At 35.1% G+C, this 13739-nt stretch overlaps 1 protein-coding gene across 4 annotated transcripts in view; it reads left to right on the forward strand.

Annotated features, from left to right (window-relative positions):
* Nucleotides 1-13739, forward strand: part of LARP1B (La ribonucleoprotein 1B) — a 123123-nt gene that overhangs the window by 35652 nt on the left and 73732 nt on the right. For all 4 annotated transcript variants that reach the window (XM_059378253.1, XM_059378240.1, XM_059378244.1 and 1 more), the window contains one exon: nt 2638-3003. In XM_059378253.1, coding sequence (XP_059234236.1) covers nt 2638-3003 — 366 coding nt within the window. The remainder of the gene's footprint in view (nt 1-2637; nt 3004-13739) is intronic.

The following is a 13739-nucleotide window of genomic DNA, read 5'->3' on the forward strand; positions in this document are numbered from 1 at the left end:
CCTTCAGTTTTATGGCCAAAGAACCTTGGTGCCATTAGTAAGATCTGAAATGTATTCTGATATTACAGAGTGAGGATCTGGCTTGGAGGAAAGCTGACTGTAGGTTCTGGGGGCCTAGATATTTCATTGATACCTCCTGCGGTAGGTTATTTAATGACAGCATTACCAACATACTTTAAAAAAAAAATGATCTTTTAAAAATATACATTTTAGAGTGGGTATGGCTTGTTCAGAGATAAATTTCTTTAGAAATCTAAAAGCATTTTTTCCACTGTCATTTTGGTGAGTTTATTTCCTTATGAAATTTAGTCCCTTTAGATTTTTTGTATCAAGTGATTTTGTTTTTGTTGAGGTTTTAAGATTATTTCTTAATCCCCACCATTGAAATTTCAGATGAAATACCCTGGCGTTGGTCTGCTTTTATTTACTGTGCTGTGTATTCATGTCTATTATTTTGGGAAAATTCATGTTTCTCTTTTTTTTTCAACTTCTGGTATTCCTTTTTATCAAATGTTGGGCCCTCTGGGGCCCTCTGAATTGATCATCTGGCTACTGTTTTTCTGGAATTGGGGATTTAAAAAAGAGTCTGTTTCTGTTATTTCCACCAGTTTTTTTTTTTTTTTTAAGTCCTTCTCTTTTAGGGTGATGATTATTTCTTAAATGTGATCTTTAGTTGATGGTTTTTATTAGTTATTGATAAGTTGGTATGGACTTCTTTTGTGGCCTTGTATATCTGCTCATCCAGAAAGACTTTCTCCTGAACGTGAGGTATGATTGTGCACACTCTTGGTTAAGTGTAAGGGTCCTACTAGATTTTTAGACCTTGACAGAGGATAGTCATGCTAGTTCTGGGTCTTCAGAGTTGATAAAATCAGTACTTTTATCTGGGAAGTAGAGTTTCTTAATATACTTTATTCTTTGGCAAAATTACCTTCTCTTTCTTCCCCCAGCTTTTTTTTTTTTTTTTTTTTTTGTTAGACGTTTAGAATAAGAATAATACTGGGATATGTTCATCCTCTGTCCAGCTCCATGGGCATGGGCCCTCTCTTGGCAATACTTTCATTTTGTTTAGAAAGCAATTCTTGGGCTTTAAGTTGGGAACAGATTTTATAGCTTCATATTCTCAGGTAGAGTGTGGGACTGACTGTTCTATCTGTATCCGGTAGTTTGTTTCCAAATACCCCTTTTGATGGCTGTCACATAGTCCATTCCTGCTCATTGTGCTTACCATCTCAAAACTTTTTAGGATGCCAGTGGAATCAGTGGATAGTCTTTATATAGGTTCTAGGTTTCTCTTTCCTTTAGCCTTGTTTATTATCAGTGCAATCCCATTTGCTTTCTGCTTTCCAGAAAGTCAGAACAATTTCCAATTCTCTGGTAGTATAATACTTTTATATTGGCATGAATTAATTTTTTTCGTTACTGCAAATCATTACTACAAGTAAGTATGCTCAGTCAAGTCCTCTTCAACCCCAAATCACTTCTCTCTTCCTTACAAATTAAAAAATTTTATGTTTAAAACAAATTTAAATATAACTGACATAAAGTAAAAAGTAAGAGACTCTCTCCTGGTTTTACCATTATTAACAGTTTGGTGTTTATTCTCAGACTTTTTTCATGTACTTGCAGATGTGAATAATAAGGTATATAGTTTTCATTTTTAAATATATTCACAGTGTGTTAAAACTTATTTTTATTTACTTTTTTTAGTAAATACATCATGGAATGCCTTCTATTTAGTAGAACTTTAGCTGTGTCCAGACAGAGTGATTATTATTGTATATCCTTTCCTTGAACAGTGCCTGGCTCACAGTGAGGACCCAGATTAATTATTGATTGAATAAATATATACTACATTAATAGGAATTCTGAGAGAGAGGGATTTTTTTATTCTAGGCAGAGGAGAGTTAGCATTTGCTGAATGATAAGGATTGGTCAAAGGTTGACATTGGAAAATGACATTGACACAGTCATTGTGTTGAGAGTTTTGGAAATCTAGACTAAGTTAGATTTTAGAAGATCTAGGATCTAAAGTTTTGTTCTTGTTATGTCACCCAATAGGAAGCACTCTTAATTTTTTTTCAGGGAGGGCAAAGTTCAATAGTTTAGTGCATGTTAGGGTAAATTTAATAAGAAAACTTGGCCATAGTGAGTGAGGGTGAAGAATGAAAAGAGGGATTAGCTACAAAACCTAGCTAATGGCATTAATATTGCAAGGATACAGGCTAGGAAGATCACTGGTTTTGGAAGTCAGAAAATCCTTGATTGTTCTAGTCTTGATGAATTCTGAAATTCTGGACAAATTAACTTCATATCTCTAAGCCTTTTTTCCCCTCATCTGTAAAATGAGTTGGTATTCTATAATGGATGAGCTGGGCACCATTCTTACTCTAAAGGAGTGTTTAACCCTCCTTTTACTCAATTTTGTGTTTTTGTTTAGCATTAAACTTCGTGTTTAGCAAATTCATCTATTTATTGGGCCAGAATAATACTAGCTTGATTTTCTTTTATAATTTGCTTGCTAACTAGTTGCTGAGCATACAGGCTTCATATTACTAACTTGTATCATTATTTTGTGATTTTTATTTTTTAAATGATACAAAAGTTTGTATACGAAATACCATTTTCTTCCTTCAGGAATCATCATCTCTACCTGGAGAGGCATCAAATCAGCTGTATCCTTCAGATGAACAAGAGCAAGAAGAACTTGATTTTTTATTTGATGAAGAGATAGAACAAATGGAAGGGCGAAAAAACACATTTACTGATTGGTCTGATAATGATTCAGATTATGAAATTGATGACCAGGATTTAAACAAGATTTTGATTGTAACTCAGACACCACCTTACATGAGAAAACATCCTGGAGGAGATCGAACAGGCAACCACATGTCGCGGGCAAAAATTACATCTGAACTTGCTAAAGTAATTAATGATGGCTTATATTACTATGAACAGGATCTATGGATGGAGGAAGATGAAAACAAACACACAGCCATAAAGGTAATATTTTCTGGCTAACATTTCTGCTGATACTTTTTTAGTATATGTTGCTCCTTGTATTTTCTTAAATATGAGGCTTTATTTTTATTAAATTTTGATATAAATAAATTTAATTTTGAAAAATTCCCAGAAAATGTCTGATATTAACAACCTAAGAAGTAATTTTATTAAAATGACAATGCAATGAATAATTACAAAATATTAGCACTCATTTACTAAAACCCTTTTTTTTGGTGAAAATAATAAGGAGGCTCTTTCTAAGAAGAAGAAAAAAACCTGATGTGATGGATAAGCTTAGTTTGTATGCTCATACCTTACCCTGGCCTATAATCACCCCAGCTAAATGAGTAGGGCTTTAGAGAAGGGTGGCTTTTGTTGCTCCATTCCATTGTTCTCTCATTCTGTGGTGCATGCTTTATGGTAGTAGAACTGGTTGTGGATAAGGATAGAAGATTAAAATGGCTGATTGTCTTTCCTTACCTAATCATTGTTGTGGTACTAGGGGTGCTCTTTGAAACCTTGTTCCAATTTTTTATCTTCTTGAATTTCACCCCACATCCTGATACCTATCCTAGTTATTAAGGTAAAATATGAGAGAACCAGAGTGATCTACTGGCTATCTGCATTCCTTTGATAGGAATTTTAATGATAAAGATAGGGATTAAAGGGATCTTTTTCTGCCATAAAAAAGTTACATGTTGTTTTTGAATAGAATAATGAGGGAAAAGTTGCATAACTATACTATGCCAAATAGGAGAATGATCTTGGTCAGAAATATTTATAGTTGTAGGAAGAAAAGTCTGCCAGCTAGTGACTGAATAGAAGGGACTAGCTGTTCATGGAGGTTCATATCATTAACAAGAAGTGTACTTTCCTTCTTGACTCTTCATTTCTTTTTCTTTCTGGTATTTCCATCAGGGTATTCAACCCCTTACCTTCTCTAGCCATTGCCATTTTGGAGATCATGCATCAGGTTATTGTAGCTTATCTGTGACTTAAGAGCCTAAATAGTTCTCTTTGTCCTACTGTGAAAAGGAAGTGTGTTTTTATAGTTTCTAGGTTTAAAATCTTTCCTTGTCTAAGCTTTGTTACTTTGTTTGTGATTCTTAGGTTCTATAAGTAATCTCTACCTTAAATTCTTTTGAAACAGAAAGAGCTACAAATAAATTTAATTAATAATAGGTTAAAATTACACTCCTTCCATTTCCTGTCTCTCTACCCTCCTTTGTTCTTCACCATCTACCATTCTGTATATTGCACTTCTTTTCTGTTTTGATCACATGGATATAATATCTATGAAGATAGTAATTTTTGCCCAATTTTGTACACTACTGTATCTCCACTGCTTTAACAGTTCCTGGCACATAGTAGTGTTCAATTCATATTTGTTAAATGGATAAATGATTCTGGATTAAACATTATGAACTAACCAAAGAAAAGTTAACCACTTTATATAATATTGCTTCTATGGGGAAATTTTTTGAGTTCCAAATAATGAACTTTCAGGTCATCTTGAGAAACGTATTTGTAGGTGATTATTTGCTTTAATTAAAATGTAGACAAGAATAAAGAAAGCCATGTATTGAGTTAATTAAAACCAGCATCTGGGGGCACCTGGGTGGCTCAGTGGGTTAAAACCTCTGCCTTCAGCTCAGGGCATGATCCCAGGGTCCTAGGGTGGAGACCTCTGTTGGGCTCTCTTGCTCAGCAGGGAGCCTGCATCCTCCTCTCTCTCTGCCTGCCTTTCTGCCTACTTGTGATCTGTGTCTGTCAAATAAATAAATAAAATCTTAAAACAAAACAAAACAAAAAACCAGCATCTGCCCACTTAACCATGAAGTATTAGGGTAATGTAATCTTTGCTATATAACTCTTAAGCATATGGTCTGTTCATAAGTTATTGTATTTTAACCTGATCCATATGTACATTCTTTTTTTTTTTTTTAAAGATTTTATTTATTTGACAGACAGAGATCACAAGTGGGCAGAGAGGCAGGCAGAGAGAGAGGAGGAAGCAGACTCCCTTCTGAGCAGAGAGCCCAATGCAGGGCTCTATCCCAGGACCCTAGGATCATGACCTGAGCCGAAGGCAGAGGCTTTAACCCACTGAGCCACCCAGGTGCCCCTGATCCATCTGTACATTCTTATCACCTGACTTATTTCCCTTGTTTCTAATTCTGTGCTCAACATGTAATTTCTGATTAGAATTGTACTTTTCCTGTGGGTCTGCTTAAAGGGAAAGGAAACAATGATTTAATGTATATTTGTTAAACTCCTACTGTGAGCCAGACACTGTGCTACGTCCTGGGCATGGAATGGGAAGATAACAATAGGGTCTCTGCCAGTCTGGTTCTTACAAATAATTGGGAGGAGAGACATTAAAATAAACCCACAATAAATACTTAATCACAAATCACAAATTATAATAAATGTGCTAAAGGAAAGGAACAGGACACTACTGGGTTGGGTTGTCAGGGAATGAATGCTTGTGAGGAAAGTCACAGTTATAGTGTGATCTGAAATATGAGGAAAATTAAACCCTGCAAAGACCAGGTAAACCATATTCCAGGAAGAAGAAACAATAAGTGGCAAGGATCTGAGGAAGAAAGAATTTGGTGTATTTTAAGAACTGAAAAACAAGTCCATTTGTTTATAGTATTATATAAGAGGACGGTTATGGCAGTATATAGGCAGAAGTGTAATCATACATTGTTTTCTGGGCGATGTTAAATAGTCTGGAATTTATCTAAAGTTCAAATAAAGTACCTTGGAGGTTTTACATAAGCAAAAGGGCTAAATCTAATTTTTATTTTTATTTATTTATTTCTTAAGATGTTCTTTTGAAGAGTAAGCAGGGTAAGGAGCAGAGGGAGGGAGGGAAAGAGAATCTCCAGCAGACTCAGTACTGAGTGTGGAGCCTGACATGGGGCTCGATCTCATGACGCTGAAATCATGACTTGAGCCAAAACCAAGAGTCAGATGCTTAACCAACTGAGCCACCCTAATTTTTACTTTTAAAATATAACTCTGGTTATAATGGTGGAGAATGGATTAGATAGGTACAAGAGTGGCAGAAGAAATCCACTTGGAAAGCTATTAAAATAGTCTAGGAGATGGGTATTGATAATTAGGTAACTTGGTAGCAGAGGACCCAGATCTGAGCCCTGAGGAATCATCATTTAGGAGTTGTAATAAGAAGTGGTGCTGTAGAAGCCCAAAACCAACTTCAAGAGGAACTGGACAGATTGAGTTAGGTGTAAATGAAAAGAATGCCAAATTGATAGGGTAGTTTAATGATCTTTTGTGACTTTGCAAAAAAGGATTTTTTGCTGGATCCAGAAGTTATATTGAACTGCACTAGACTTAGTATATAGGCTTTCTGTTTCTCCCATGTTCTTACTGTTGCAAACAACGCAAATGGCCTTTTAGTAGATGAGAAAACATCTTAAAATCCTGAAGATTGGCAAAGTAAGTTATTATCAGAATAGAATCAAAAGAAGTGTGGAGTATTGAACCCAATGTTGCCCTGGAGACCATTGGAATTTGAGGAATTCAGTGTTCCAAAAGCCCCCAAAAATAAAGGGGAAGAAGATAAAACTAGAGCTCAGCAAAGTTGGGGATTCTAGGAAGTTTATTAAATTGGCGCCTAAAAGAAATACAGTGAAAGAGAACTTAACTTGCTTTCTTACCTACTGCTCTAGAGGACTACAAAGAAATTTCCCTAGTTGTGCTGAATAGAGTAAGAAGAAAAAAAAAATGGCTTGGAATTTATAATCATGCAACTTAAATTGCTAGCATCTAGATATGTAAGCACTGGTCATGAATTTAAAGTGGTCATGACCTGTTAACTTCTCAGAAACCTAGCAGAAGCCAACATAGCTCTTTTTTGAGGACATTCACTTTTAATCTACACCTTGAATAATTTACTCAAATTTTCTTAAAAGAAATGTGAGTAATTCACAGAATTAATAATCAAACAAGGAAATGTGCTACCACATGTGAGAATGAGCAAGACCATACCCTAAAATAGTTTAGATAATGGAATTACTAAACAGAATGTGGAGTAACTGTTAACTGTGTTTAAAGAAATAATTTGTGCAGGGAAGAAGACTAAACAGCAACAGTCATTTTTACAAGTAAAATTAGTTAAGGTTAAAATTAACAATCAATTAAGGGGATTAATAGCAGATACAATTAGACAATCAGTAAATTGGAAGAGTTTATAAGAAATTACTCAGAAATCAGCACAGAGAGGCAAAGAGAGTATTTTATGAAAGTATATGTAATGATGTTCTGGAGAGTCTTTGCTATTATTTATTACATTTCAAATCAAGTTGTAGAATTAACATCTGGATTTTATTTATAAGCTTTTCATTTCTGAAAAGTTTAAAAAAGCAGGAAATGTGGAATACTGAGTGATAAAAATGGCCTAAAATAGACATTTAATAAGAATTTCAGAAGGAAAGGTTGGGAAAAATGGGGCAAATCATTATTTTAAGAGATAAAAGCTGGGACTTTTTCTGAATTGAGGAGAGAGATAAGAGTAGAGCAGCCAAGGGAAAAAAGGCAGATTACATTTAAAGGTAGGTGAGAGAAAAGCTGACTTTCCAACAGTAAACAGTTGACTGCAACAGACACTGGAATGGAACTATTACTATAAAAAGGGAAAATAACTGTCAACCTATAATTGTATGCCTTGCAAAAGTGTAAAAGGATGAAATATAATGAGAGAAATTGTAACTTAGGAAAGCCTCATTAAAGGAAATTGCAAAGGTGAAATAAATGATTTCTGATGCCAAGTATATAGAAAGGACTGCAGAGCAAAGTGAGAGAGGTGTGAATAAATCTAAATATTAAGTGTATAAAATAGTGTCTTATGGATTAAACATAACAACACAAACTTGGTGAGAGCAATTAATATTTAAGGGTACTTTTGTATCTAGGTAAAAGATACTGATTAGTTTTTAAAGTTTTCATGTTGCAGTGTGAAGGATACTTATTCAGAAATAAAATTAGAGTAAATAACTGTGAAACTGGAAGAAAGGAGAATGTAGAATAAGAAAGGGGCTCCCAGCACAAAGATAAAGTGGTAGGTTTGTTTGTTTGTTTATTTATTTATTTATCCATCTATCTATCTACCTATCTGAGAGAGAATGTGGGAGCAGCAAGCTGGGGGAAGGGCCAGAAAGAAGGCAAAGGGAGAGAATCTCCAGCAGACTCCACGCTGAGTGTGAAGCCTGATGTGGGGCCTGATCTCATGACTCTGAGATCATGACCTGAGCTAAAACCGAGTCGGACGCTTAACTGACAGTCACCCAGGCACCCCTAAAGTGGTAGATTTCAACCTAAATGTTTAGATAGCAAAAATAATAAATATCATCAGACTTTGTGTAAATAAAATCAGTTATGTTATTTACATGGGATGTCAAAAAGATAAGGGAGCATACACCATAAAGTAGTAAGCAACCAAAATCAATTTGTAGATTCAACATAATCCTTATCAATATCCTAACTGGCTTCTTTGCAGAAATTGATGAGATGATATAAAATTCATGTTGAAATTCAAGGGACCTAGGATAGCCAAAACAATCTTGAAAAAGAACAAAGTTGAAGAATTCATGTACAGTCCTTATGTTAAAACAGTGTTGCTACAGGAAAAGCATAGACAAACAGGTCAGTGGAAGAGATTTGAAAGTCAAGAAATAAACACATCTGTCTTTGTTCAACTGACTTCTGGCAAAAGTGCCTAAAGCAGTCATTCAATAGGGAAAGAATAGTCTTCTTAAGAAGTTGTCTTGGGACAAGACTAGTGGATATCCATATGCAAAAGAATATATTAAATGCCACCCTAACTCACAGTGTACAAAAAAATTAACTCATTTGAATTAAACATTAAATATAAGAACAAAAACTATGCAGGGATTGCAAGGAAACATAAAATCTTCATGACTTTGTATTTGACAGTGGTTTCTTATATGACACCAATAGCACAAGGAACAACAACAAAAACATTGGATATCCTAAAAAATTTTTGAATCTTGTCCTTTAGAGGGCACCATGAAGAAAATGATAGGGAAATTTAAAAAACAAAAAGTAATGCATTTACATTAGCACACTGCTTCCCCAAAGTGAAATAATGAGGTGTATAGCTAATTAAGTATGTAGGAAATCTATATGAGTAATATGACAACTCTTATGAAAGAAATTAAAGAATTACTAAATGAAATCGGAAGACACAGTATTATTAGTTTTTCCCAAGTTGATCTGTAGATTGAATGAACTCCTATTCAAGATTCCAGGAATTTATTTTGTGGTTATTAACTAACTGGTTGTAAAATTTATACAGAGAGTCAGAACACCAGGGTTGCCAGCATAATATTGAAGGGGAATAATCAGAGAACTGAGGTTTCTTGACTTCAAGAGTACTATAAAACTACAGTGATCAAGACAATGTGTTAGTGGTAAAAGAATAGACAAATAGATCAATTGAATACAATAGAGAACCCAGAAAAATACTTTCAGTAATTCAGTAAACTGACAAAGGAGTAAAGGCAATACAAGGGAGAAAATATAGTCTTTTTAACAAATGGTGATGGAACAACTTGACACCCACAGGCAAAAAAATGATTCTAGGCACAGATCCTATATGTTTTCACAAAAAGTACGTCCAAGTGGATCAGACCTGAAACTTCTAGAAAATAGAGAAAAATGTATTTGATCTTGGGTTGGTTGATGACTTTTTAAAAAAATTTTATTTAATGTTGGGGCATTTTAGTGGCTCAATTGGTTAAGTATCTTCCTTTGGCTCAGGTCCTGTGGGATCGAGCTCCACAGTGGGCTCCATGTTCAGTGGGGAGCCTGCTTCTCCCTCTCCTCTGCCCCTGCCCCATGCTTGTACTCTTTCTCTCTCTCCCTTTTTCTCAATAAATAAAATAGGGGCACCTGGGTGGCTCATCAGTTAAATGGCTGCCTTTGGCTCGGGTCATGATTCCGGAGACCGGGATCTAGCCCCACATTGGGCTTCCTGCTCAGCCTGGAGTCTGCTTCTCCCTCTCCTTCTGTTTCTCCTCCCACTCATGTTATCTCTCTCGCTCACTCTTTGTCTCATAAATAAAATCTTAAAAAAAATTATTTTAAAAAAATAAAATCTTTAAAAGAAATAAAATTTTATTTTTGAGTGAGAGAGAGTGCATGCACATGTGAGCTGGGAAAGGAACAGTAGAGGGAGAGAGAAAAATCCCAAGCCGACCCTGTGCTGAGCCTGAGGTGGAGCTCAATCCCACTACTCTGAGATCACAGGCTGAGCTGAAATCAAGAGTCATACCCTCAACCAGTGGAGCCACCCAGATGCCCCTCGTTGATAACTTTTTAGATACAACTCCAAAAGCATGATCCATGAAGGAAGAAACTAAGTTAGACTTCCTTAAAATGAAAAACTTCTGTTCTGGAAACATTGCCCGCAATGAGAAGACATACCACACGCTGGAAGAAAATACCTGCAAAAGACACAAAATGGACTGGGGTGCCTGGGTGGCTCAGTCATTAGGCATTTGTCTTTGGCTCGAGTTGTGATCCTGGGGTCCTGGGATTAAGCGTTGGGGTCCTGGGATTAAGCGTTGGGGTCCCTGCTCAGTGGGAAACCTGCTTTTCCCTCTCCTGTTCCCCCTGCTTGTATTCCCTTCTCACTGTATGTCAAATTATTAAAATCTTAAAAAGAAGACACATAATGGACTGTTGTCTAAAATATTAAATCTTAAAACTTAATGCGAAAAGAACCTGATTAAAAAATGGGCCAAAGATCGAACAGGCACCTTAGCAAAGAAAGTTAGACAGTTGGTGAATAAACATACTCAGAAATGCAAATTAAACAATGAGGTACTACAACACACACGTTATAATGTTCAAAATCCACAACCCTGGAAATATCAAATGCTGATGAGGATGTGGAACAATAGGCACTCTCATTCTTGTCGGGAATGCAAAATTGTATAGCCATTTTGGGAGACAGTTTGTTTCTTAAAAAACTAAACATACTCTTATCATTCTATCTAGTAATCACCAACAAACAATTGGTGCAGAATGTTGATAGGGGGGAGTCTGTACTTTTCACATAATTTTGCTGTGAAGCTAAAAGTGCTATAAAAACACTGAAAAACAAGATTAGGAGAAAATGATTGTGGATCATGTTTTTAATAAAGGACTTGTATTTGTAATATAGAACTCTCTTAACTCAATGATAAGAAGATAGAAAATGAGCACAGAATCTGTATAGACTTCTTTTCCAGAGAAGATACACAATTGGCTAAGAAGTCCATGGATACTAAAGAGGTCAAATTCATAGAAGCAAAGCAGATTGGTGGTGCTGCCAGAGAGGGAGAAATGGGGAGTTAATTGGTGTACAGTTTTAGTTTGTCTAAATGAAAAAAGTTGGACTGTCTGTTGCACAGCAGTGAATATGCTTAGCAGTACCGAACTGTACACTTAAAAGATGGTTTGGATGGTGAGTTTTATGTTATGGTTTTTAAATTCCAATTAACAGTAAAAATTATAAAAGATTATCCACCTACCTCCTGAAGAAAAAAATAAAAATATAGAGAAAAAAATAACTAAAAAAAAGCCTTTTTACATATTGATATAACAATATATTTACAAAGTAGACTTGAAAACAGCACTACTGGGACGCTTGGGTGGTTCAGTGGGTTAAGCCTCTGCCTTCAGCTCAGGTCATGATCTCGGGGTCCTGGGATCAAGTCCTGCATTGGGCTCTCTGCTCAGCGGGGAGTCTGCTTCCCCCTTCTCTCTCTGCCTACTTGTGATCTCACGTGCTGTGTCAAATAAATAAAGAAAGAAAGAAAGAAAAAAGAAAAAAAGAAAAGAGCACTACTAGTACTAAAGAGTTCTTTTGTAATGATTATAAGTGAAGAATCTATCGGGAATTTTGGGGAGATTATTTTAGGGGATTCATGCTGAAAGAGCAGCTGTTATATAGCACTTGCTTATTCATTCGTATAATAGGGGATGAACAAGAGTCTGAGCTAAAGTGTATAAATGTATTAAAAGTTGCTGCTTAGATGTTCTTTATGTGATTTCCTTACATTCAGTTGGCTAAAGCAAATGATGTGGCTAAATTTACAGGGCTGGAAATGTTATATTCTCAAAATGCATGAAAGGTGGATATGCAAAATCTCTTAATCTAGGGGATGCAGGCTTTGAACAATAGTAGAATCTGCTATAGCTTCCGAGAAGATAGAAGTTTAAAAAAGAATGAACAAAATAAATCCCCATAAAAGTATGTGAAAGTAAATAATAATTAGATCTTACACAAGAGAATTAATCCTACCAACACTTAATTCTTTGGAAAGACTAAGATTAATGAAGACAAAGAAGAGGAAAATGTACTTATTTTCACTGCAGTAAAAATGGGGATGTAATTACTGATTATGGAAAAAGTTAAGAAGGAATTTTGACCAATAATCTGAACACTTAGTTACGGAAAAATTTCTAGAAAAATAGGTAACTTAACCAAAATTTGTTGGAAAAGGAAGTTGATAGAAACCTTTCTTATAAATCTTCAAACTTGGAGAAAACTTGGCTTTATTAGCATGTTTTTCTAAAATTGGAATAATTCTAGTCATGCACAAGTATTTCCAGTGAAATCAGCTAGTAGTAAGAACTCAGATACTTGTTGAATGAGTAAGCAAAAAATAAATATTTCATGTATCTTATGAGAAGAGCATAACATTGATACTGATAACCTGAAGAGAACACTAATGAGAAATTCATGAGAATATGAATGAGAATCCAGCATTACAGGTTATCTAGGTATAAATATAGTAAACTTTAAGCAAATCAAATTCATTTTTTAAAAAGAAGATAACCAAATTTTCATTTCAGTAGTGCAGATTGATTGTAAATCAACTTGTAAAGTTGAGAAATCAGTCAGAGTACTTCTCATGAATAGATTAAAAGATTGTGATCACCTTAAAAAATGCAAAAAATACATTTGATAAAGTCAACATACATCCATGAACTATTCTTGCAACAGAGGAATAAAATATCTTCAGTCTCATAAAGTTTGCAAAACCTACAAAACAAACATTCTGAAAGGTGAAATGTGGAAGCTAATCTCTTGTAATCAGAGTAAAACAGAGATGCTCACAGTTAAATCTGTCAAATATATTGGATGTCTTTGTTAGACCAGTAAGAAAAAACAACCAAAATAAGGATAAGGGTTAGAAGGAAGAAATAAAAATGATTATTATATGGATCACTAGGTGTGGTGCGTAAACAATCTTGGCACACTGAAAAAATAAAATTAAATTAAAAAAACTCTGATTATTGTAGTAGAAAATCCAAAAGTATTTTATGGTTGAGTGATCAGAAATAGTAATTGCTTAAAGTTTTCTAGGTAATTTTTTAAAATCCAGAGATTTTAAAAATCTCTGAGCACCTGGGTGGCTGCATTTGTTAAGGTCTGTTTTAGGCTCAGATCATGGTCCCAGGCTCCTGGATCAAGCCAAGGGTCTGGCTCCCTGCTCAGTAGGGTCTGCTTCTCCCTCTGCCCCTTCTCCCTGTTCATGGTGAATTCTCGCTCGCTCTCTAAGAAATAAAATCTTAGAAAAAAAGAAAAGAAAATCCAGAGATTTTCTTACATAACAGTGGTTAGTTAGAAATAGTATGATTTGGCAATCATACACATTATGAAATGTTTACCACAATAAGTGTATTTACCATCT

The sequence above is a fragment of the Mustela nigripes genome, chromosome 1 (assembly GCF_022355385.1).
Source record: "Mustela nigripes isolate SB6536 chromosome 1, MUSNIG.SB6536, whole genome shotgun sequence".
NCBI lineage: Eukaryota > Metazoa > Chordata > Mammalia > Carnivora > Mustelidae > Mustela > Mustela nigripes.